Consider the following 27,258-nt stretch of genomic DNA (forward strand, 5'->3'; position numbering starts at 1 on the left):
TTGCAAATTACACTTAATTTGCCTGTCACATAATTTCACAAATAATGCAAAATGTCTTCAAAAGCATCTTCTCTTAACTAGATGGAGACACATGAAATTCAGACAGCTGACTTGTAGCAAGCATCTAATTTTGGCCTTAGCACTATGTTCCTACCTAAAGGGAAAGCTCTGCACAATTCACCAAATTTTAAACCCAAACTTGGAGGCCACTTGAGAGCTAAGATGGACAAGAACCACTTTCAAGAAATCAAACAGCAGTTTTCAGAATAGGAAAGACAGAGTTTTTTACAAAAAAACCAACATAACAAAAATATCAAAGAGCAATTTTATTTATCTTATTTGGCACAAAACTTACAAGAACTGTTTTGTTCCCTTCTTAAATTTTAGTACAACTAGCAAGGAAAAAAAAGGCATACTAATACATTTAATGAGCTGTACAGCAAGTGACACGTGGAAGGAGGCACCAGAAAAATCTACCAAAAATCAAAGTGCATGAAAAATACCTACTCTGAGCGCCTCATGGTATTGTATTAAGGCACCACTCCTTTAGAAGGTTTACTGAATACATCAAGTGTGCAACTTCTTGGTTTGGAATGTGAGAGTCCTTCAGCCTGCATCAGAACCGGACACTGCAACCTCTGAATGGAACAATGTTTCTCCAATGTTTAGAGGAAGAGAGCTCTTCGTGCCCAACATCACCCCTCAGCCAGGCATGTCACTGTCACATGCTTTGGGAAAGCCAACACAGGTTTTCAGAGTACCACCACTGTACTTCAGAGTTTTAAGCTGTACTGTGCACCAGACCTATGCATTCTTTACAATGGTTTTATAGAAAAGAAAGGTTGAAGAGACAAAAGCAACATGGGACATACCAGTAAATACATTTAGATAGTTTTATCAAAAGAACATTTAAGGACTTTTGGGAGTATCTCTTACAAAAAAAAAATCTGAATAGTGTTATAATCCAAAATAATTAAATACACTTTTCAACAGATTATTACAAAGCTTCCTTCAGGACTACCAATCAAGTCTGACAAATTCCACAAGACTTCAGGAACTTTCAGAAAGGATGTAGAAAAAGCCCAGTATTAAGACAGTGGTAAGAGATTTTCATAATTGGAAACATTTAATGCAAATCCCATAACTGCAAATCATGTTATACAGGTGTGTATATTCCACACATTCACACACACTCACACACACTGAAACATCATTACAAGGGCCAAACAGACACCTTGGATCATTGTGGGTTCTGCACATCACTGCTCTGAAGTAAGACAGAAGCTGCACCAGGTTTATTATTTCAGCACCTTCATTAAGAACTATTTGTTTAAGAACCAAACAACTTCAGTTACAGGTGCCACAGGCCAGATTCACACCAAGTGTAAACAGGTTCCAAACAACCAAAGAGAAGTTGCATCTGCTTCTTACCAGCTTTGACTTTGGTTTTTCTGCTCAGCTGGATCACCAGTCATCTTTACTTGCAGGAAGAAGTTTAGTAAGAAATCAATGCCCATATCAAAACTGAAGTGGGAACCAGTAAATGCAGAATATTGTTATCAAACCACTGTACAACACCTCTACTGTAGAGAGTTTCAAACATCTCAGGAGCTTGAGACTGCTTAACCTGAACTCTGGAAAAACATATTTCTCTATGGACATGCAAAGGCATTTAAATATGAACTCTAGGCATTACAATATTTCATTTTTGTTCTCTTATGGCATAGACCTCGAGAACACAACTGTGTGCCCCATTATAAAACCAAAGCACCCTTGAGCATTAAAAATTCTAAACAGCAAGGGTTGGAAAGAAGGGCATCTGGAAGTGATCTACACATTACAGAGCATGGTGTTTCACAAGTCTCTGAACAGTTTAGTTCATACTTTCTGGGATAACTTTCCCAATACCTTTGTCCCAATACAGAGCTGTAGTTTTCAGTAACTCTTTTACCCCTGCATTCTTTGCTACCACATATAAAACGTGCCACAGAAGTGGCAGTCAGGCCTAAACATTTAACAACATGTCCTTTTCATCCTTTATTAACAATTACATTTATTTCATGATTTGTATGTAAGTCATGTAGCAATATAACATTGGTGTTATACACTGTGCTTCCATTCTCTGGCACTTGGAGGAGGAATTCATTTCCAGATAGTCACATCTTGCTGAAGCATTCCTTTGCATTGGTCCAAACCTGAATTCCCTTTTAAAAGAACAGTTAAAAATCAATAGGTGGGAATATACTCTATTTGCAAACCTCATCCACAGCTTTCTTCAACAGAACCCTCTACAAAGAAGTCCCATAGAACTTCACAGAAGAAGGCAAAGACCACATTGAAATTGGATCACACTATTTTATATCTATCTCAACATTAACATGGCACTGAGTTCAAGAGGACAGACTATGTGGGAGGTTTAATGGTGGTGATTTCCAATCTTCTGTGACTGCCCTGTTCCCAGTCACTGACAGTGTGCATCTGCCCCCCTGCTGACAGGACAAACACTCTGGGCCAGCCCTTCCCAAGCCACACGTACCTTTTTGCACATGCTAATCTGCATTACAGCATAGCTTATAAGTGCCTCCTTCAAATCATGATTCTTCTGCTCTTTAAACCGTTCAATGTCAGCCCAGGCACTTTTCACAAAGTCTCTGAAATTTAAAGCAATGATTTCTGTTAGAAAGTGTTTTACATGTTCCACCCTCAGCTCTGGACACTCAGCAGAGAAGCTGTGTATGACAGTGCTCCTCCATCTTTCAGTCAGTGAATCAAGTCCTGCAAATATTATGCATCCCTCAGTCCCCTCATTTTACAACTGGCACCACTACCTAATTCTCCACCTTCTTTTGAAGGTTTTTAACCTAGAGTTTCACAGGATACATTAGGATGTTTGTTTGGCTTGGTGTTTTTTCCCCAGGAAGTATCACTGCCATAGAACCAGAGTAAGTCAAAATATAATTTTTTTCCCTCAGATTGTGTTGGGGTAATTAATTATCTTTATGCCAACATTCAGCACACAATACTGCATGTTTCCTTTTCAATTGTCAAGTCAGAATCTTTATCTCTTCAGCATGAAAACTCACTTGTTTGTCAGGATATGAGACAGTTAAGCACAACAAACATTTGCAATGCAAATTTAACTTGGACAATTCACTTCAGAAATTAATTTTGTTGGTTTGGTGATTTGTTGATTAATTTTGTTGATTTTGGTGTAGTCAGGTCTCCTTAGCTAAAATGGAGGCATATATCTGTAATTCATACTTTCATTTGTGCTGGACTAGCATTCACTCGAAAATTGCTTCCAGAGCTGCAAAAGCACATCTCAAATACATCTGCCAAAATTATTAAGATATTGCATTTACTGAGTGTCTTGTTGCTTTGAACTATTCATGAACTAGTCTTACCTTTCCAGCTCTACTGCTAACATATCAGGGGACATCATGTTTACCCCTAATGTTATATGACAGACATGCTTTTACAAAATCCCATTGCTTTAAGAATGTTGGTTCCTATTTTTAATTTTTGCATACCTGAAGAAAATTTCATTAGAGCACCAAGAAGCAGTTATCCAAACACAACTTCTTAGACCTTCTAATCTCTTTCAAACAGGAGTAAGGTGTCCCCCACAGGAAAAGTTGCTGAATATGGGCTCAGCACCCTTACACACAAACCAAACTACATATTGTATTTGAAGCAAATCAGCCTTTGAGTCTCAGCCTATTCAGCTGCAGACCTCCAAGCCCACCTGCTAAATATATTACTAGTGGAACATAAAAGCATGCAAGTCAGCCATTAGAGTGGGCTCAGTAACTGGGAAAGTCATCAGGTTTTACATAAGCCATACACTCAGACCAGAAGCTAACTGCATGTACTGCACTTTATTTCACAACTTGCAGCTGACAGGAGCTTTTATAGACAGCTCATAAACACCAAGAATATATTAAAAACACTTATAAAATGCAAACACCTTCAAGAGCATCCAGTCAAGGACTTCTGCTAAAACAAGCCCTGTGTTTTCTTTGAAACAGCCAAGTCCATTTACCTGCCCTCCAGATTTTTAGACTTCAGTTGTTCTTCTCCTTCCTGTATCTGCTCCTCTAGAACCTTTATCTTGGCTTCCCTCTGCTCAGGGGTTTCTTGCCCAAAGAGCTTGCTGGTCATCCCCTTCAGGGAGAAGGTTCTCACAGTCTACAAAAAACAAGGATACTCCAGGTTTGGCATGTCCTGAGCACAGCCACAGGACATCAGGTGACTTTATTGCCATTTGTGCTTACTACTTGGCTGATTTTTTTGCTTTAATTTCCACTTCCACTTATTTGATAAGTAGCTCTGATGACTCAGGCTAGACTAAGTAAAGTGGGGAGGAGATAATTTGATGTTCAAACACTTTAAGGCTGACAAGGGTGAACTTTCAGAGCAGCTTTCCTAGTGAAGTAGGAAAGAAGCTAAGAGAACCAAAAGCCATAAAGGCATTCCATAAAGAACATCAATAGATCCAAGAGCAACATTAACAATTCTAAAGCTGTCAGTTACCATTTTCAGATACTATTTTAGGTAACGTTATTTCCTACATAAAATGGACTAACACAACATATCAATAACACCCACTGTTCAAAAGGCAAAGGAAATCTTCCAGAATTCCCAACATTTTGATTTTTAGGATAGAGTTGTCTATAGATAGAGTGTTATTCTGCTCCAGTCATATTTATTGCAATCTTCTACTTGCTCAGTATTCAATAAAAGACATTTGGCACAAACAGTTTAAGTCTCCAAGAACCAAGTTACTTTAAACCTCACATGCCTCCAGCTCATATGATACCACTTCTCAAAAGCAGCAGCCAGCATGCTGGTGCCATTTAAATATCATTCTGAGTAACTTGGCTCAAGGAAAAAATAAATTCAGAAAGAGGTATCTTGGAGAAGAAAGTGGAAAAAGACTCACTCCTGTTGCCAGCTCCTCACACTGCTGTTTCTTAGATGTTAAGTCCTGTGCAGCCATTTCCAAATCATATTGCATTAGTTCATGCTTCCTGCAAACTGCCCTGAAAAGTAAGTAATGAAAGATCTGTCATGAAATACTTTGTTTTGCCACATTTCCCTCCATTTACACTTTACAAATAGCATCATGTTTTGTTTGCTTTTTGACAGGAAGCACCTCTAATTATTCATCTAGCCCAAATTCAACAGCCCTATCACAGACTGCATAACTCTGCAAATGCTGTAGTTAAGCAAGCCTGCACCAAAGCATAAATAAAGTTCTTAGTACAACTGCATACTGCTTCTCTTTATAGACTCATTCCAACACACATTCAGCAATACAAGCCCTTCCACCTCCTTAAGGACACCACTGTAAAACAATTTAATTCAAAACACATTACAGAAATATCACAGCTTTGACAAAAGATACCTGGAGATGGTGCCTGTCACAGCAGCAATCTATCAATCCATCATAAAATTCATCACATTTTCTTTCTTAAACAATGAAACAAGAATCTGCTTCTAGACTCATACAGTGCCTTTCATCTGGAAAAGAGGAGTTTCCTCTGACCACCTGCAGTAACTCCCAGTGCTGTGTGGGCTGATGATGCTCCATCCATCCTGCACAGCCGGATGCACAAGGGTCTCCCAGGAGAGGCTCCCACACAGCAGCCCCTGCACTCACCAATCCCATTCCTATTGGGCCTCTCCAAGAGGGTCAGAGCCAGCCCTTGTGAAGCACAAGAGCTTCAGGCACAGCCTTGCAGCATAAAGCAATCTGCTTTTGTGTCCATGCTTGTTAGGGGTGACTGACAAAGACTAACATGAAACAAAACAAAAAGTTGCTATTTAAGTGCACAAGACTGTGCAGCAGATGAACATTATGCTGGGCATGTTGAAAGTTCCTGGGATTTGTAATGGCTGTAACAGCTCTGTTTGGCCTATCTCATTTGAAACCTGGAGCTTTCAACACATTGGGGCACTATTACACCAAAAGCCAAGGTAACAGTGGAACCAGAGGAATAAACAGCATTTTCTTCTATAGTATACAGATGCTAACATTTCTTCCTTTTCACTACTGGTCAGATCAGCTCTAATTTGTTTGCCACTCACATGGCAATCAAGTACAAGTAAGCAGAATAAGAAACAAGAACACAGAGACTCCACTATACTGGAATTTCTTCTTCTCAGAGAACACAAGAGGATACCAGACTAAATTAAACATCAACATCACATTAGAGAAAATGCCTACAGCTTCCTTTTGAGCTCTAGACTTCTGTACATACCGCAGTGCTTCAGCATAGAAGAGATATTCCTTCAGCTGATCTGCATAGTGCTCCTCCTCTTCCAGTATGTCATCAATGGAAGCTGCATATCTAGTGAAAAGCAGCCACAGTTAAATGTAAAGCTGATTAATTTAACCTTTAAGGATACACATCCAGTAACAAGAGGGAACACCCATGATAAAGAGCAAAAAGCACTTCGAAAAAGGGGTTTTTTTTTTGTTTTTAATTAAACTCTGAATCAGCTAATGTCAACATTCCTGTGAGCTTGCTTCTTTGGTTGTTACATTGATTCATTGTACAATGAATCTTTTGACAAGTACAAAACCTATCATAACTCTCCTGCTGAAGATGAGACAGCTTTTCTTACAGGAAAAAACCCCAATTTATTCCTTTTCTTCAGTGGGCTGTCAATAGGCAGCACCAAGACAAAAAAAAAAAAAAGAGTGCAAAAGAAATCCTTCAAGGCTTAAAGCATTAAGGGCCAGGAATGTGAACATCACACCTTCTGAAAAGCAGAGGCTGCTTTCATGGCCTGTTATTCAGTGTGAGTACAAGATAACTCACAGGAGTGCCCTGAACACCACAACACTAGGTCCCTCCAGCTCCTTCAAAGTCTATAGCTTTATCTGCTGTGTAAGTCAAGCATATTAATTCACAGCAACAGGAAGTTTAACCCTCCTTTTAGGGAGAAATCTGAAGTACAAGGGCTTGGACCAAATCTGCAGCTCTTGCATTCAGTAAGAGTTTTGTTGTGTAGGCTACAAGTGGCAAAAAGCACTTTATTTTTCTAGTTGATACTGCTTATTTGACAGTATTTAGTGTGTTCTTGCTAGCCAAGGTGACTGTCCTGGACAGATTTGCAGGGACAGGCCTAGAGCTATCTGCACATCCCATTTGGCACAGGCACAGAAATCAGATTCCTCTGTAGCCTGGCACTCAGGGCATGTGCCACTGGGGATAACCAGGATGAATGAGATCCCACACAAATACCTTCATCTATTCTGCTAACTCAGGCTGGATTCTCAGCTATGTGGCAATCTCACACACCTGCAGGCTCTCTGAAGTGAGCATATGTCCATTCTTCTCTAGCAACCAGCACAATGTGACCCAAATGCTAATTATAGCACCTCTTGGCTTTCCAGTTTTTGCAGAATCTTTCTGTTTTCCCTTTTCTCCCTATGCCTCTCCAGTAATTGGCTCTGTGGAAGAAGTGGCAGAGTCTCAAGCTGAAAGGGAATCAGTAACATGAATTTGGGAAGTTTGCAAGTATGATGAGTTGTTTTGATGCTCTGTGAAATCAAAGACATGGCACACTCAGGAAAAGTCCTCCCAAGGCTCTTGGTGATGAATAAATATAACATGTGAAGTGGTCAGCAACAGCAGACCAGTTTAAGTAGAAGGGATTAAAGAACAGAGACAGCAAGAATTCATATTATGAACCAGTGTAAGGATTAAGTCAATACTGTTGAAAAATGCACTTGTTCTGAAAAAAATCCTGCAGCCACAAAGGTCATAAATGGCTTACCCTATTTTAAGTTCTGCAGTGCAATAATTTTAGTATAGTGGTTAGATTTCTCAGGGCAGCAGATGGACCACATTTCATTTTCAAGTAAGATCTAAGTTTAGAGCAGTGCTAGAGCTCATCTGTGGCAGATCAACTCTCAGAAAAGAACTTCAAAAACAAACAACCAAAAATCTCCCCAAACAAAATCCCACCTTACCTAGGCAGGTTTTTATACTGAGTTTGATTTGGGAGGGAAAAAAAAAGTAATAAGTTACATTTCTGATTGCCTAAACTTGGGCAAACTAGAGGAAGTGTTAAGGAGAAACACTGCAGCAAATTCTAAAGGTACCTGATATGGTCTCACTCTTTGTGTAAGCTGCCAACTAAACCCTTGTTTTAGTTTAGACTGGTTCAATATATAATGACAGTCTAGCTGATACAGAGATAAAGGGTCACTCATTAATGGAATAAAGGACAGAAATCAAAGGTCTGGCATTTTTTTCTTTCATCTTTTAAATGCTAACTATAGCCACTCACTCCAACTTTCTCAGCATTCTCTGTCACTTTAGCAAGCCTCATCTTGTAATAAAGCACACACCCAGAGAAGCTTTGGGGTGTCTTCTGCAAACTTTTAGCAGTTATAGATCATACTAACCAATAACAACTCTAAAGCTTAAATAAACATCTAGTTAGGACCACAGCATATGGGGTAGATAGAGAATAATTAAATTAATTTTGAAGTTTAACATCTGTATTAGGCAACCTTCTAGAAGTAGCTTTTTGTTGCAATAAATTTCCACCTGATGTGATGGGAATGGTAACTGAACTGGTAAGTTATACTTTAAAGAGATCATAGATATGAACCTTAGTGCTAGGAGACCACATGGGTCACTGAATGAGCTCCTGAACCTCACAACTGCTGCTTCTTGCTTGACTGTCATCACTGAGGGATTGCTGCTGTACAAGAGTGCCAGAGCACAGGAGATGACAGACAATGAAGGCTACCTCAGACTTCATGCAGTGAGTAAAATTACCCACAACAGCAGTTACCCACTGCCATTACTCTGGATCTTTAGCCCTGTGTTCCAGACAGAAATATTAAATGTTATGGATGTGTGAGAGCCTCCTGATTAAGAAGTGAGACAAACTTCTTTTAATTGGTTATGCCTCTCCAGGTGTTTGACATTTTGGTGTGGTGTATCTGAACCACTGAAAATCTTTGTGCGATTCCTTAACTCCACTACATCATACCATGTTTTCACAATCTCTTCAATTCATGCCCACCACAGTAGGTGCTTACCATTGTATTCCACTCCTACTTCAATTACTTTTCTTCTGAAAGCAGAATGCTTTCTCCATTCTTTGTTCTCACCAGAGGCCCTCTGCCATGAAAATATTACAGCTTTTCTTGTATGGAAACAACCCCATTAAACAAAACACAGAACTGTGAATAAATTATTCAGAAGTGGTCCAATTCTTAAAGATTTGCCAAAAGCAGAATTACTCTAAAGAAGCTGAGGGCATGGCTCTTGAAACCCTTCCACTTGGAAAGGCCAGGAACAATTAACCTGTTAACTTGACACCACCAATAATAATCAGGCAGTAGTATGTAAATCTGCCCTATAAACTAAACCTGAGAATTTATTTCCACAGGAATTACACTTTATTGGTAAAGTTATTGCATGAAGTGCCAAACACCTTCCATCTCTTGCTGGAGTTGTTATTTATCTGTTGTGTGGGATTACAGAAGAGGAATCAGAGTGGTAAGAAATGCTGTTTCACTTGCTGTATGTGACTACCCGAAAAGCAGAAGCCATGAGCTTAGAATACCCTTTCTGTGAGCACTCCCAAGTGCCAGACTCTTATTTTGAAGGCTGTGCTTCACATACTCTGCCAAATGACTCTAAAGATGCAAAGAGAGAGGATTCTTTACTTTAATATATCCAGTCAGTGTTTGTTTCAAGAATCCACTGGAGTTTTGGTGCCAATTAATTAAATTTCTGTAATTAAGTCCAAATCTGTGTACCATCTACTGCATGGTACAAAATGCTGCTATCAAAACCAAATGGATCTCATCAGGTCTGTAGTACATTAAAGTTGTATTCCAGTTTCTGGCATAGTAGCTTAAAAGAAAAACTGGAAGGATTCCAAACACTTCTACGATTTCAAAATAATAATAAAAAAAGAAACCCCTCTGGTTCTCCTGAGGCTTTTTGAGCTACTTAATACAGTTTATGGATGCTAAAACTGTGCCTGCATCCAAGGCACAGAAACACTGTATATCTAAAAACAATGCACCCCCAACTTTCTTGGTACTCATATGTACTTTGGGGTTGAGGGAAAAGAGAGGAAAGAGGGAGAGTTTCCACATCTGGCTTACATCAAACTATCAGATATTCAGTCAGTACTTACACATCCATGTGGTGGCCAGCACTCTGCAACCCATCCCCCATCTCCTTCTCTATTGCACTCCACTCACTGTAGGAAAAACAAATGAGCAACAACATCACACATGAAGGGTAAGGGAAGTTAATAAGCTGCATCCTGTATATAGTTTCTTTCCAGGTGACACCTGAATGGAAACTGCCTCAAAATTAGACTTGGTCAAATTGTTTTTTTTCTTTAAGGAACACCACTGACAGTGTGAGAAGGCCGTTTATGGCACTCTGTAAAACAACTGTCCCTAAATTCATAGTCACAAATATAGTTAGTTTGGGATAGGTTTGGAACATAACCTTGTTTAAACAGCTGAAACTCAATTTAAAACAAAATCAAACAAACCAAACCAAACCACCAAGCATTTAATGTAAGTGGGACAAGGGACTACCATAATGGTCAACTTGCTGAAATACATTCTGGGCTCACCAAGAATACACTAAGCTTTCCAGACTTACAGGGTACAAGACAGAAGCCTCTCAATTCCATAAACCAAAGGGTGAATTTGACTTTTGTAAGCACTTTACTTCTCCTGAAATTATTTGATGTATGTAGCTTTATGTTCTCATAGCAGACTCTTGTTTAGTTCTAATAATAAAAAAAAATTCCAACTTGCAATTGTCTCAATCACCTATTTATTTCAGAGATATTATTTAGATAAAGAAAGAAACAGACCTACAAAAAAGATAGCAAGATACTTGTTCTGGACATCCTGGTATGTACTCTGCCATTTTAATTTTGTGTTCTCAGCTTTGAGAAACCTTATGAGAGTTCTTAGTTACAAGAATTACACCCACAACTCTTTTTACAAGGAAAAAAGAGGTTCTCCTTATATTTCGCATAATTTATGTGTAATGCATCTATTCTGTCCTTCACTTTTTCATAAACATTCCACTCTGCTGATGTTGATATTTGTCTTTGTGTTATTACAGAACTACACCTAATTTCATTTTAAAACCCCCAATGAGAAAGACATCTGCAATCCATTAACCCAGAGAATTAAATTTAGCACTTGAACAGTGTGTAGAAGCAGGAGGTTTCCCTTAACCAGAAGTTTAGATTCTTGAATTCTCCAGTGAGATGGAAAACTTGAGCATGCAATTCCCTCCTATAAATCAAAAAAACGATTGGCAAATTCACTTCTAAAAGCTACTAAAATTGGATAGATATAATTGTTGATTTTTATCCATTAAAAGAACCTAGAAGCTTTTTCAGAGACAACTGCATGAAGAATAGTGAGTTACTTTCTGAAGAAAGAAAATGCCAGCTCAGCAGAAGGAGGCCCAAAGATCTGGTACACAAAGCAAAAAGCTGTAGTCTTGCACTGGAAACTAAGCTCAGCAGATCAGGCAATCTCTGCACACAGCACAGAAATCTCATTAGCACTGCAATACAGAGTTTTTCAAGATAGACAATGAAATGTTTCAAATACACTTTTCAAAAGCATAGCACAGCCAAGAAATTCCCTTCTCTCTCCCCATAACTATGTATGTATTTAAACACTGGATGAGCTCTTACCTGAATACTCTTCCATAGTTGCCATGGACTTTATAGACACCATAAAGCCGGTCTGCTACCCTCTAAAACATTTTAGAGACAGGTTTTGGTCATCAACATTAACTGCAATTGCTTTGTGAAAACCCACATCCATACATACTCCAAGCTAAAGCCTTAATGTTCTTACACAGGTAAACTAGATTAGGCCTAAATCTAACATAAGCCACAACTGAAAGAAAATAAAAATCAAAATCAACAGCATTAAGTCCTGGAAGACTGAAGTCACAATCAATGCTATGTTGAAAAGCAGCATTTCAAATCTATCTTTGGAAGTGCTCAATGATAGGATATGTCTGTGGAGACCATAATCAAGCTCCCTCAGTTTTTGATAACCAAATAGAAGACATTCTTTATCTGAATAATGCCAAATTTATGCACACACTCATTTATTTAATTTATAGATGGCAAGTTAGAAGTCCATCTTGACATCAATGAAGTAGGGAAACCTTCAGTAAAATTCTAACAAGTGACTTGGTTTTTCCACCCAGCTGAGTGAACTAAGGGAAAGGAAATGAACTGAACTCATTGCTTGAGCTAGAGGTCATTTCAGCTGTTTGGAGTGCCAGTACCTGCTGCAGCCAGCACTACAGTGCTGGCAAAACCTCAGAAGAAAAGACATGTGTACACTCTGAAGTGTGAGTTGTAATCCAGATAATGCCCTTGGAATTGTGACATACCAATGAATGAGATTAAAGTTCTGCAAGAGCTACCATTGTTATTATGATGTCTGTCACAGCAGTAGGAAAAAGGAAACAGTAACAAATTGCCCAACAGATCTCACACACACAACCCTGAGAAAACAGGACTGTCTGTAGAACACCACTTTTGGGAGTGACTAATTCTCTCAAGAACCTGAGTTCAGCAGAGCAATCCATTACTGTCCTCTCTGCCACACAGGCCCATGGAAAATTAAATCGCTGTTGAACGTACTAAAAAGAAGTATCATGCTCTTACTATTGGACTTGCAATTTCTTATTTCCTTTTTGTGTCTTTAAAAAAATAACAACCTTCCACTCTCAACCCATAGGGTATCTAAGTGCATTACATAATTGTTGTCATCATTAGAAAGGCTATTATTTATTGCAGATCAATGAACGAGCCAAAAAAAGAAAATACATAGTGGAAAGCATAAAGGATTCATACTACAAGCTCATTATATGTCTGACCAGAAAACTGTGTTTTGAGGCCTTCCCAAACATTCAGCAAAAGCTACTTGTCTGCTGAGTAGAGAGAAGCAGACACCTCGACTCTGTTTAGAGCATCTCCCTGTGATACGTGACTACCACAGCACAGGGCAGATTAGCCCTGTCAAACCCAACCATCAGATCTGGAACTCTTCCCCCTCCCAGCTCTGTACAGTCAGTGCCCTCACCTCTTGCTGTCTCCTGCTCCACACTCCAGAGACAGACTCCCTCAGGCTAAACTGCCCTCATTCTAGAACACATATACCACTGCTCTTGACTAAACAAGAAATACAGCCTTATAAATAAATCATACTATTTGTCACGACACACATGGGAAATACTTACAGCTCTGACTCGCAGAAGGTGTGATATGACAGACTGCAGTTCATCGCTGTAGTGCTTTAGCTCAGTAAATCTCCTGGGAGCAGGAAACAGATAGTACATCATTAGCCATCATGAAAGCAAGCTTTCACAGCATGCACAATAGAGCCACAACCCTGCAGCCAGCAAGCAGAGCCTGGATTGTGTTGGAGTGGAATTAGCTGAAGACTCCTAAAGAAGTGACTGCTGAGTTTCATTTCCCTCAAGTGAACAAACATCCCAACACTTGCATGATTGCTGTTTCTTTAAATGCAAATGCTGAAGGCTCAGATTAAATTAAGAGATAAAATTTAATGAAGTAAGAGTAGTTAGCTGAAGTTATTACATCACTGTTTTGTTGTTAGGGGTTTTTAATGGGATTTGTAAAAGCAAGGGTTAGTGAATAGGAAAGCTTCAAACAAATAGAAAGCCAAAATCTGCTGAAGCATATTTCTCCATAAAAACTTGTTTACATTTCTGACCTGACAAAGATACTTTACTTTCAAGCTGTCTCTATCCAGTTTGGGCACAGGTTTTCAGGGGTTCAAGGAAACATTCACAATTACATTTTCCCTAAGGCTAATGTGTACAGTAACTGTAAGATATGAAATCCTACTGAGACTTGTACCTGCACAGGAGCCACATATGGCTGAAGGCCATCAAACCACTACATCTCAACAAGGTACCAGACAGGCAAGGCATTGCAAGTGACTTGTGTTCACTGCTGGCTTGTCACTTCTGGAGAAGAGGCATTTTATCAGCCAGCCCAGTCAGGCTTCAGAGGCAATTTAAGCTGATACCTTTAGCTCTTGCTAATAACAAAGGTGAATCGTTTGCCACAGCTTTGCCAGTGACAGGTAACCAACTGAACCACAGCTACAGCCTCTTGTGTACACATAAACCCTCCCTACTACACAAGTCTAGCTCATGACCTACTTTGGTACACAAGAATTTATTTATTTCATCCAGATAGGAAGCCAGAAACAGCTTTACCGAAATTACTGAACAATTATTGAAAATACACACAGAAGAATGCAACTAAAATTAAGGAACAGGAGACTGAGATTAGCGTTCCAGTTTGATGTTCAAGAATTAAAAAAAACCTTCATCCCTCCTCCCACCACAGGCACACAGTCAGGCTTTGTATTTCAGAATAGCTTGTACCCAAGAGGTCTTACAGAAATGAGTTGGGTCACTTGTTTTGGGTGACCAAGTATGAAATTCCAGGGTTTTTCATTTAACACCTCTTCCTCCCCTGCCAGGAAGTCTTCCCCTAAAATATTCCCATCCTTACATTCAGGAAGTAAAAGCTTTATTATGACTTCCAATACTTTTGATTTCCAAGAAGCATTTTTTATAGCATTATGACACACACAGGGTTAAAGTATATAAAAAGATTTAAAAGTTAGCAGAGAAGCTGTATGGGGAAAAAGAAATGTAGTCACTGATCTGCACAGTGGGATTTAGAGAGCAATCTTTTCAGTTTACACTTTATAAAATATGCACCAGGGCTGCATGTCAGACAGCTGCAGACACGTACAGTGAAGATATTTGAAATAATTGAACTAAAAACAAAAGATTAAAAAGCATGCCTGCAGCTCAGGAAGACTCCCCTTTCCACTACAGAAATTTATAACATAAAGTTTTATTTATCCTGTTTTGCCACAAAAAATCTTTTAGGAATGCTGTACTCCCTGAAGGCCAGAGTCAGAAGCCTAGCAGGACTTTCAGTATCCTGGCCTTCAGCAGCAATACATCTCTCAGAGCAATTCTTCCTCAATTAAAAGAAAATAATTTAAAATTACTACTTCAGAATCAAGCTGTCTTCTATTTTGTCTCATAAAAGCATAAACTAAAGTGCTGCTATTTTTTCCCAATCTTCTGTGAAGGTTGAAAATTTTACAAATATAATTTTCAGGAAAAACTGGTTTTAAGAGACTGGTGGTGTTGCAGATCAAAAGTTTATTTCTCAACTATTTGCTCAAGTCCTATTCATTGCTCATGTTAAAAAAAAAAGTTACATAATTATAAAGTAATTTCCAAACAGGGCTCAGTGAGGCACACAAAGAGATGTTTACTTTCCAGTGTAACCTAACAGTAGAAGTGTAAAACAAGAGATTGTTTAAAAAGCAACTGAGGCTTTTTAAACTAGCACCTTTCACTTGGTTTTACTGGTTCTGCAACATTAGGAACAGTCTAGGTACTTAACTGAGCTATTAAATAGAACTTGAGACACAAATGAAGAATTGATTGGGTCACATTGATGTAGGAACACCAGTAGGTCTTTCAAAAATATCTTTTATGATACTGGCAAAGAAAAAAAATTCCTTTAGAGTAGACAGCATTTCAGTGTAAGTTATTTACTTTGTGCATTTTACTCAGCAGCAATTCTCCTTGCATCAGGGCAGGCAGTGCCATTGTCCTGTTTTGTGAAGAGAGATATTACAAGAACAGAACTGTTCACTAAAAAACAAGCCACTTATCTGAATAACCAGACAAAAAAACCCAGAGAGCTACTTTTAAAAAAATGTAAAAGCCTGCCTTAGGAAAAGCTTTAGTATTTTCTAAATAAATCTTCCACCAAAACCCAGAGCTATGGTTTTCCTTAGAGCCCAGAAAGAGAAAGAAAGTATGCATGCCATGAGGCCAAATCAGAGACATCTGCAGTAGATACAACTTTACCTCTGAGTACCAGAATACCATATTTTTATCACCATTGAAACTACAAATTGCTTCCCACAGGAGCAGGTTTAGTTTCCAGTCCACATTTGACCTGGAAGAGCAGCCTGGTTTCGGCTGCATGAAGCTCCTCGTGTTGCCAAGCTGATGGCTGCAGCTCCGTGGCAATCCCAGCTGGGAGCTGCAGCTGCTCCTCAGCTGAACCTCTCCTGGCCCAGGAGCCTGAAAGCCTACACTCCACACAGCACTCAGGTCACCCCTTTTGTTTCAGCAAGGTGAGCTTGCTGAACCACCTCACCAGCCAGCCACAGAACAGCAGCAAAGGTAAAGCAGAGGGGCCAGGCATCACATTGCAGGCAGCTCGAGCACCAGCGTGCTGGGCAGAGCAGGGCACTGTGCCTCCCGTCAGAGCCACACATGCTGCAGCAAAAGGCAAACAAACAACTTCTGCTCAGGAGTTATTTATTAAACAGTTTGTATCCCCAAGTGCAATTTGGAACTTAGGTTGCTGGCAGAATACAAGAGAAAACATGGCCCATTTCTCAAGTGCTGTGAAAGCTCTACCAAGGCACACACGCTCCAGGACTGTTTTTGTTACAAGCCCTTTCCTCATGTTTTCCTTGTATTAACCCTTTTTCTACTTTTTAACAAGCTCCTCCTCATAACAGCTTTGCTTTCTGAAAGATTGTTACAATTATTACAAGCTAACAAGAATGCTCCTTAAACAGTCTTGCCCACCCATGCCTACAGTCAGACTTCTGGCAGTTTACCTGCTGTGAGAGCAGGAAAAGATAACTCCTACTGGCCACAGAGGAAGATGACTGAGGGTGAAGCATTCAAACAAGGGGCCATTTTCACCTGCAGATACAGAGAATTGCTGTCTTCCAATCTCATTCATTCATGTCATCATTTACATTAAACCCTGGCTAAAAGCTTCCTGGCTGCCACAGAAGGGCCTGAAAACAAGCACAGTAAAAAAGGAGGGACTGGACCAATTCACAGGCTAAGTCTATGAAGGGGCTCAGAAAGGTATCCTTAACACAATATGCACAGATATTGTATCCTTAACAGAACCCAGAGATTCTATGGCACAGACAGCAGTCAGGCACAGGAGCTCTCCCCAAGGGGCATCTCCTGGTGCCACTGCTGGACAGCAAGAGCACCCAGTAGAGCACTTTGCACAGGCCTCCACAGCCTGTGGATGGCAAACAGCAACATCTCTTGGCCCCATCACTGCACACTGATGCTTCTAAACCACTGCAGAAGTAGAAACTCCCATTTACCCTTCCCACATCACCAAGGGCGTGATGAACCTCCCACTATACACACTGACAATTCTGAGCAGTTCTTCCATCCAGCAGATTGCTCTAGTGCCTGTCCCAGAGCTCTGTAAACTGCAACAGAGCTGAACTGACCTCTGGACTTCCAAAAGCATCTGTGAAAATTGGCAGCTTGGAAAGAACTGTGAACTGCAACTCCAGGGTGTGTGCATCCAGAGCTGTACACCAGCAGACTTTTGGAAAGACCTACTATCAATCTGTACTCTGCTCATGCTTGGAAAGATTTCTTGAAAACAAATATTAAGAGGTTCTTTTTCAGAGTCTGGTTTTGGGGATTTTTTTGTCCCTTCATTTTAGTCTAGCTAAAATGAAATACTCATTTTACATAAAGTGATGGAATTTTTCTGAATGCTTCCTGCTTCTGGAGGCAGGATTCATCAAATATTTTCACACTACCTCTTTATTGGGCTCCTGTTAAGATCTGAAGTGCAGAAAGATAATTTTTCTTTTCTGAATTTATACTAAAGAGATAGAATATTCTGTCACCTAACGTTATAGTTATAACTGAAAAAGGGAAAGAGAGGGAAGAAGGATGTGGAATCTTACTTGTCTGGGTTTTTCACTCTGAATGTTGCATTAAGAGCTTTTAATCTGGAATCTGCCTGAAAAAGGGGAAAAAAAGCTTTGTTAATTTAATGCAATTAAATTTCAGTGACAAAAAAAATCTCAGCCTTCTGGCAGCACCATTAGAAAAACGTCCTGCCTTCATGGCATATTTAAGTCTTCCAACATTGAACAAGTTGACACCAGCTGCCCTGAATGTCAGATATTTTTATTAAAAAGTCAAAAAACTATGCTATTTTTGTGAATATGATGTAAACAGCAACCACTAAAATAAAGCTGGTAAAATCCAAGTCCCACAGAAATAGTCCCTTCTTAAAATGCTGCACAAATCATGGATTTAAGATACACAACCCCACATTCTTTTTAGATGAAGCAATTAGGTAACTTAAGACCATATGGACAAGCTATTTTATATTTCTCAAACCAAATAAAACCAGTGGTAGAGTGACCTCTATATGCTCTTTATTACCAGGAACAGTTCCCCAGTGAAATCAAAATCTTATATATGTTGTTCTCTTACTTTTTATGACTTGCTTTACAGAAAATATGTAATTTGTATATCAGAATAGAGCCCTTTTAAATGCAATGTTCTTCTCTATAGTAGAGCATATATAAATCTCTACACAACAAAATTCAATACCTAATTAAAAAGGTAATTGACTGCTTTGACTGTTTTTGAGATGTTGGCTTACCAATTACTGCAACAGTAGTATCGAATATTTCTAAGGAGATGGAGGGGTTTTTTTCCAATTTATTGAATATTAAACTGTGCAATTAGTATTTACTCCTAATAAGACACCAATACAGATGACAGATCCCAGCCTCATCCCTGAGGTCCACATCACTACAACTCTTCATTCCTACAATGCATTTTACACACAGCTCACTCAGGGCTCATCTATACCAAAGAAAAATGCCAATTGTGGGTAAATGGCTGGAGTTTATTTTTAATCAAAACATCCTTCTCTTCAGTAAAAGGAAAATAAATCAGCACACCTTGCAAGGTGTATAGATTTCCCACAGTGTACTCCTTTAGCTAACAGGCTGTGCCACAGCTGCAAGCAGTAAGTTGCTTCAGTAGTACTTCTTACTGCTGGTATGTGACAAAAGATTATTTTGTGCCCTGTTACAGAAAACTCAGAGCCTGAAGAGCTATTTTGAATTTGTCAGTGAAGGGAACACAGTGTCTTCCCAAAACAAGAACAGAGCCCATCCTTTAGGGACCCTGTAATAGCATCTACAGATAAGACAGGCACAGTCTGAGACTGTTTCACCTCCCACTACATTTGGGCTGAGCAGAAGATCCCCCATACATAGCCTAGAGAAAAGGAGGCTCAGGGGAACCTTACTGCTCTCCACAATTTCCTGAAAGGAGGGTGTAGTGAAGTGGAGGTTGGTCTCTTCTCCCACATAACAAGCAGTAGGACAAGAGGAACCTGCCTCAAGTTGCTTCAGGGGAAGTTCAGATTGGATACTAGGAAACATTTCTTTACCAAAAGGATTGTCAGACACGGGATCAGGCTGCCCACACAAGTGATGGAGTCACCATCCCTCAATGTGTTTAAAAGATATGCTGATGTGGCACTCAGGGACATGGTTTAGTGGCAGAGTCAGGTTAACTGCAGCTGCTCTTCCAATGACCAAACCACCAAAACAAAGCATAACCCACAAGCTGAAAGGTAAGGGAACAAAACCCTCCAGACTAAGACAGACTGACACTGGGAGAAAGCAGGCTCATTGTCACAACTGTGTGTGACACTTCCCTAAGAATGTCTTGCAAAGGGAAGACAAGGCAGCATGGGGAAGCATGTCCCAGATAGCACAAGGAACAAAAAACACTGCAGGAGCTCCAAGTCCCAGCCTTTATGCTTATTCAGAGCACTTCTGAGGCTTGTAAGGTCTTGGATCTCCAATGCCATACCCCAACAAATCAACACACAAGCCAGTTACGTTTTGGGCTGTTCACACACACCTGCAGGTGCTCCTCACACCCTCTCACAGCACAAACATCACCTAGATACACTGACACTATCAGAGTCCTTCCCTCTGAGCAGCTATTGCCCAGAACCCTGTATTTATGTTCAAACAGCAGGCACCAAAGCCATTTGAATCTATTGGGGCAGCAGGCACAGAGAGCAGCTTTACACTTAGAAAGGAAAACTTCCTACCCTTCAGTTCCAGGGCAAGTTTTTGTCTTTTGTCACATGCACACACAGTGCTCTGAAGGAAGAGTTCAGTAGGTCCATACAAGCACTGTCAGGCAGGAAGCACAATCCTGCCAGTGCTCAACCATCTCAGTAGGGCTATTTCCTTTTTGCCATTTGCAGCACAGTAACTCTCACACATCACTTTTGAGCATTTACACCAGAGTTAGACTTCTAGAGAAACATCTGTCCAGTCTTAAAATTGATATAAGAGTGACATGCACAATCATTTTAGAGATGAACCATCCAACAAATGAGGTACAGCTGAGGAGTTTTCAGAGTTAACACCTACTATGATCCAATAATCATTTCTGTAAACTAAAGAGAGATGGGAATTTTCTCTTTCCTACAGGAAGGGTTAAAATCCCAAGTGACAAATCCCTTAAATTAAAAATCCCTTAAAAAATAAGTGCTGGGGTTGGGAGGGAGGAAAGGCATGATTTAATGATACAGCTGGCAGAATAAACAAAGTCTCCAACATCAACATTCAGCTATAGCATGCTACACTGTATTAATCCCTAATTTAAGGTTTAGTTAGAGTTCAAACCCTCTCAGACAAAAAACACATCCTGCTTAAATGCAGCAGAGGCAGCAGAAACATAAACAAATGGTCTAATTTGAGTCTAAAACATGCACTGAATAGAGGTTTTCCTTCCAGTGTAGTGCTAAATATTGAGAGTTTATACTTCAGATGTAGAATAAAGGGAAGATTCTTTTTACTAGGCTTCTGAAAAAGTTATTTTTCTTTCCTAAGGAAACTGGAACCATGAAAGGGAAAACATACACAATCAAATCTAGAGGGAAAACAAGACTTGCTAGTCTCTCATTTAATCTACAATGTGGTTTCAGGGAGGCAAATATTCTCAGCATTCTGCTATGAGTTTTCTTCCATAAACACACCACTGTGTGTTCTTCTGAACCCAGCCTGCCAGTACAAACTTTCTGAACTCCTATGAGTGTATGCAGCTTCAGAGCTTTACATTGTTTGCATTATGAACACCAGTAGTATGCAAACCCAACTGTAATGGAAGAGAATTATTGTCAACTTAAGTTATCAACAGTAAGTGTCAGTATCAAAGCCCCTTGGACACTGAGGATAAGAGCACCAGGGATTTTCTTTAGCTCTCACTATTTAGAATAATTCTTCATAATCCATCCAGTTTTCAGTTGTGATTTCATGAGAGCAGATCACATTACAATGAAACAAAAAGCTCACTATTGTCCCCATACAGTAATTCTTCCAGACACAGCCCAGCAATCTATCAGCTTCTCAGATTCTTGACCTGTACAGACACATGACCTCAGACCATTTATTCCTGCAAGTCTTCCACCAGTTTACCCAGCCATGAACTCGCTGATGTCAATGAGGATAGTGTTACTCCAAGACACATTCTGTTAAACAGTTAAGGGGCACCAAATCCATCTGTCTTAGTCCCTTTCACCAACTGCTCCTTGCAAAGAAGTCCTACAATTCAGACCTCTTTGCTTACCTTTTTTTGACACCTTGCACCTCTTACCAGACTAAATTTGACACCCACCTTTCAAAATGCTAAACTAAAGAAAAAACACAAAACCTCATTGCTGTGGCCTCAAGTTCATTACTTTTAAAGCTTCTAAGGATTCTACGTTAGCAGCAGAATTACAGAGGCATGAAACAAGCCTGCTAGAGAACTTAACTGCAGTCCTACCTATCACATGCCAAGAACATCACTGTTTTTTGTAATAACAAGTATTCATGAAGCAATGCCTTTAACTCATTCTTACAGCAAACATCCTTTCATAAATAGCCTAAAAATCATTTGCTGGAATATGTCTGTGTCATATCACAGCAATCACAAGACAAACAATTACAGTAATTACCTTCAACTGAAATCCAGTCTCATTCACCATTTCTTTCCATCCACCTTCCTAAATATACAAGAGAAGAATGTTCAGTTAGAGTGATTTAAGAATGCTGCAGCTTTTGCAAGTCCCTGTGAGAGCCTATATCAAAGGAGATTGTCCACAATGCCTGGCTTCTGCCTCAGCTACCCTCCCCACATCTTTTCAAGAATCTGGGTTAAGAATAACCAATCATTATGTTGTGCTTGCATACTAATCTCCCCCCAGAAACCCTCTTCTCAATTATCTCTTGGGAGCAGGAGCACACTGCTTTGTCTAAAAAGAGTAGCTAACATAGTTTGCTTCTGAAATTACCAGCATCTCCAAGGAGTTTTGCATCTCAAGGCAGAGAGCAGAGAGCACACAGATGACAACAGTTTGCAGTCCACATGCCATCACCTGGCTCAGGTGTACTGCTGGTTTTCCACTGTTTTCAGCTCCCATATATCAGTTCCCCCACATACTGTACCGTGGCAAACACAGCTGTTCAGTCCAGTATTTGGGAATCTCTCATCAAAGCACAGTATAAAGAACTATCCAACATTTAAAGTTGAAAGCTGCAGAATCAATGCTTAAGCTGACAATTGGACCATAACTTCTGTGACAATGTATTGTAGCAGTTTTGGACCACAACACAGGAATGGATGATCCAAACCACAAGGCTAAAGAAACCATGGATATCCAAAGAGTGAAGTGGAAGCCAGGGCTGTCCCTGTCCCTGGTAATTAGTTCAGCTTTAGCCCTATGGAAGAGCTCCCAACCAACATGCATTAAGTTCCCAATAGACTGTTCCAAGGAGGTGGAAATTCTCTCTTAGGAGCCTTACAACTTGACTAGAAAAAAGTCATAAGGTAGATTAGAAGGGCAACTGTACAACTGCAGGCTGCTCTCAAGAAGCTTTTAGCTGGACAAGGCTTTTCCACCTCAAGTTTATTTACGTTGTCTATTTTTCCTCCTGACACAGAACAAGCTATGGGTCAATAGAAAAGATCAAAAGGACATTATCTTAATTAAATAATCACTAAATAATGTATTTAGAAATAACTTTACCTGCATTAAAAATGCATAAAAGATTTTGTCTTGGCAAAGAACAGGATGTGAAGCCACACGTAACAAGAAGTTTTCCAGACCAATTCTTCTTCTTTCCACAAAATCTGGATCCATATTATCTGCTGATAGCTTATGCCAAACAAAGTCAGCCTAGTTAAACAGAAGAGTGTCAACAGTAAATTAAAAAACAAACAAGACAAAGCAAGCCACAGTTTCAATTTCCTTACCCTTTTTTCTGGCAAAGGAGGAACAACAATATGTGGATAGGTGACTGACAAATAATTCCTCAACAACTCAAATTCACTGTAACGTCGCCACAGGGACTCCACTGGGGCACATTGTCCCTCACTCTGGGACTCAACAGCTCTGAAAGACAAAGCAGCAAATTTGAACATTAGTGAGCCATCACCTGCTCCCCCAAAAACCATCAGTGCAATTAGACCAAAGGCCCCAAGTACAGCAGTGATTACTGCATGACTTGCCCATAACCTAAAGCAACCTTAATTAATTTCATGTCTACATACTTAATTTAAAAATATTTATAATTTCTGCCTGATAGCACTTGAATTTGCTAGGAACACAGGAAAAGTCAATGCACTTACACATCAAAAACAAACAGGTAGGTCACAATCAAGTAAAGGGACTCATGTGGCTTATTCCACACCCTTATAGAAATAACCCTATTTCTCCTGGAACAGTGTTAGGTTCAAAGTCAGTAAAATTTCCTGAGTACCTGAAGGATACAGAATATTGTAAGAAGAAATTTACTATTCAGTGGGAAAGCTTTCACTTCAGAGGACAAAAATGGTCTTGCATACAACAGCTGACACAGTTACAAATAAAATTTTAAAAATATTAAGCTATTTTAAAGGATATTTTTAGAAAAAGAGCAAATTTCAAAGTACTTCCAATTTTCTTTTTTTGTTCAAAGTGACATGTTTTTATATTTATGGACCAAAAATGTAACAAACTACCTAGAGCAGGCAGGTACAAAATTTATGTGTCTGAAAAATTTGTTGAAGACTTAAAACCAACATGGCCTAGCAAGGTAAAAAAGGATTTTATGTTACTATAAAAGGAGAAATCATTGAATACAGGATTGGAAAGTAATACAAATACTTGATGAGTGTGGGATCTCAGGATCTGAGTCCTGAGGTGCCAAGTCACCGAGACCACCCTTGGGGGGCTCGGGAGTCCTGGAATGTTCCAGAAGTGTCTGGTGGCTGGACTTTGATCCTACACAGGAGACGACACCTGTATGAGGATAGGAGGGTTTCACCCGAGTGAATGGTGAAGGGATTGGTTAATTAGAGGGTGAGACACAGGGTTTAGGATTTATGTACAGGGGGGTTTAGAGAAGTAAGATGGAGGAATTGGGGCGTGTCCTGTCCTTCTTCTTCTTCTTCTTCTCCTCCATCTTCTGTGGTGATGGTGGCACTTTTGGATTGGCCATTACTAAAAGTGCACCGGGCAATAAGAATAAATGGTATTGGGGAAAAATGATAAATATTGTACACGTAACCATGGGGATAAAGATAGGTGGCTGCCCGGGAGGGCAGACAGTGTGCCCTTGGCTGACTGCTGAGCAGAGCTCTGTCGGGCCGAAAGAAAATCTTTTAGATAAACAATTAATAAACATAAAAACCGAAAGAAGAACTGAAGCCTCTTCTCGTCGTTCGATACGCGGGCTGCCCCAAGGCCACTCCGGACCTTTCCAGGCCCTTCAAACAGCCGAAAACCCGACAGATGAGAAGAATAATTTTTCATACATGACATTCAAAGCAATAGAAATACTTTGCAATATCATAAAACAAGCATTGGGTAGCAACACTTCCAGCAGTTAGCATATGCCAGAATAAACACAGAGAGAGAATTCACACAAGGGACTTTAAATAAAACAGTGGTGATTTCTACATCTACTTTATTCTTCATTGAAGTGACTACCTAGCACACAAAGCACTGGCATAAACCTACAAGGAACAATATTGACTGCTGAGTTTGGAAGGGACCTGTCTGTGATGCAGCTCCTTGCTCAAAGCAGAATGTTCTGAGCCACGTTCACCTGGGTTTTGAGCATCTCCAAGAACTGAGACTCCACCACACTGAGCAACCCACTCCCATGTTTGACAAACCTCACAATAAAGAGGTTTTCTCACTTTTACCTGGAATTCCCAAGTTTGAATTTGTGGGCACTGCCTTTTGCCCTCTCTCAGCACCACAGAAGGCTGACTCCATCTTCTTTACCTCCCCACCAGGTACTGATCCACAGCTGCTAAAATCAGCTGTCTCTGGCACAGGCTGAACACAATTCCATCTCTCTCAGCCTCTCCCTGCAGGTCAGACAATCCAAGCCCATAATCATCCTCACAGCCCTTCACTGGACTTGCTTCAGTAAATCCACATCCTTCTGGTGCTGGAGGACTCAGAACTGAGAACAATAAATTATGAACTACAAACAGTTACTCATAAAGTATTTAGTAGAAGAGAATGCTACATTATTTTTTCCAGCAAAAGTCAGGCTTTACAGTTCTTGAAATCATAAGAACTTTGTGAAGTTTTAAAACATCTAAGAAGCACACAAATTATTGATAATTTTTAAAGCTGTTTTTAACCTACAAGGTCAGATTTCTAATGATCTTATTGAAAAACAATCCCATTCCAAAGCTGCCCCAGTTTTTTGATACATTTAAACAAAATACAAGGTGCCTCAATTTGTGAGCCCTCATTAGAGAGGAACAGGCTTGCTACAAACTTTGGTTTAGTTACATTTTCAGGTAGAATAATGTCATATAGAAGAACACAAAAGATACTTTTTTAACTTAGTAAGGTGGAACAATTTTTATGTATCTACCCATGCCTTGGAGAAAGGACATTCATTCCAGGTAACTGAATTTGTAGGGGGAAAAAAACTTCACAAGTAAGAAGAAGAAAGGATAAATTCATAGCATTCAAAATAAACTGCTGCAGATCAAAACTATTTGAGAGTGACTCAAAAGGAAAAGGCAAGTACACTACTGACAGCCACCATTCACGCTGCCAGCATCCCACAGAATTCTCCCCCATTAGAGTATTTAAATTCAATGAACTGCACCTGCAAATACTGAGTTCTGAAGAGGGTAAGCTCAGCCTAGCCTGGACTGACAGGCTGAGCAGCATTCCTCCCCACACTAACTGCTGCACCATTCAAATATTACAAGAACACTTCAGCTCAAAGCAGGTATCTAGTGATTGAACTATTGATGAGTAAGAGGTAAATTTGAATAGACAAGGAATTGAGCTACTGTGCCTGAAAAGATTAATTGTTTAGTCAAAAGCTGAAGGCACAAACATTGCATTCCTGGAGGAAAAACACCCAGCAGGGTTTGGTAAACAATCTGGCATTCAAGACACTCACATAAAAGTACTTCAGAATTACAGATCCTTTTTAGCTTCAGTAGCTTACCAACCAGCTGCACTGACTTACACCATGGGATTCAAAACTTCCACATGGGTTATCGTCAGCCCTTAAGAAAGACTGCTACCATCAATACATGATAGTATTATGGGGATCCTGCCTGAGAACAGACTGCACAAGCAAGCATAAATAGGGAGGTAAGAAAAACACGGGTCAGGATTGCCCTGAGAACCCAGGCACATGCCAGGAGGACATATCTGTGCTGCAGATACAGATGCTGCTGTGCCAGCCTTCTGGCAGGAGAATGGTCCATCTCTGTAAGCATCTAAATCATGCTTATAATGCTCTGTAATTGTTTTGCAGAGTTAATTAGAAAGTAGGAGCAGCAAAGGCCAGGCTGAGCCTTAACTGTGGGGAAAAAAAAAAAAAAGAAAAACCCTTTCTGAACATGCCTGCTAATCAACTTTGTATTTGCTACAATTAATAAGAACCCATCAGTTATTTGAAAAAAACATAGTAGTAACATCTCAGTCCACACACATTAAGCAGAAAACTAAATATTAATCAAAAATTTTAAAAGGTCATTTGGGAGCATAACACTTCAGCAGAAAAAGACCACAGCTTTATAGAGAAGCCTAGTCCTACATCAGCACAAACAGCTTCCTCATTACTTGAAGTTTTATGCCCACACAGGGCCTCAAGAACTCCAGGAGGAAGGAAGCAAACTACCAGACCAGTTCATACCACTCACTGCACCTACCCTGCCCACACTGAAGACACTAAGGAAGTTTACTGCATCTAAAGCCTACTGTCAATTATTCTGACAAAGCAGATCTGTGGAC

At 39.8% G+C, this 27,258-nt stretch overlaps 1 protein-coding gene across 2 annotated transcripts in view; it reads right to left on the reverse strand.

Moving 5' to 3' along the window:
* Positions 1–313: 313 nt before the first annotated feature.
* Positions 314–27,258, reverse strand: part of SNX4 (sorting nexin 4) — a 33,439-nt gene continuing 6,494 nt past the window's right edge. Inside the window, exons 3-14 of one of the 2 annotated variants that reach the window (XM_064718835.1) lie at positions 23,250–23,388; positions 23,023–23,172; positions 21,952–21,999; positions 17,870–17,925; positions 13,290–13,362; positions 11,722–11,783; positions 10,180–10,245; positions 6,264–6,353; positions 4,943–5,042; positions 4,043–4,188; positions 2,537–2,651; positions 314–2,204 (exon numbers count right to left, since the gene is read on the reverse strand). In XM_064718835.1, the coding sequence (XP_064574905.1) occupies positions 2,157–2,204; positions 2,537–2,651; positions 4,043–4,188; positions 4,943–5,042; positions 6,264–6,353; positions 10,180–10,245; positions 11,722–11,783; positions 13,290–13,362; positions 17,870–17,925; positions 21,952–21,999; positions 23,023–23,172; positions 23,250–23,388 (1,093 nt within the window). In that variant the 3' untranslated portion in view covers positions 314–2,156. The remainder of the gene's footprint in view (positions 2,205–2,536; positions 2,652–4,042; positions 4,189–4,942; positions 5,043–6,263; positions 6,354–10,179; positions 10,246–11,721; positions 11,784–13,289; positions 13,363–17,869; positions 17,926–21,951; positions 22,000–23,022; positions 23,173–23,249; positions 23,389–27,258) is intronic. The other variant, XM_064718836.1, reaches the window with a different exon arrangement.

Source organism: Zonotrichia leucophrys, chromosome 7, assembly GCF_028769735.1.
Source record: "Zonotrichia leucophrys gambelii isolate GWCS_2022_RI chromosome 7, RI_Zleu_2.0, whole genome shotgun sequence".
NCBI lineage: Eukaryota > Metazoa > Chordata > Aves > Passeriformes > Passerellidae > Zonotrichia > Zonotrichia leucophrys.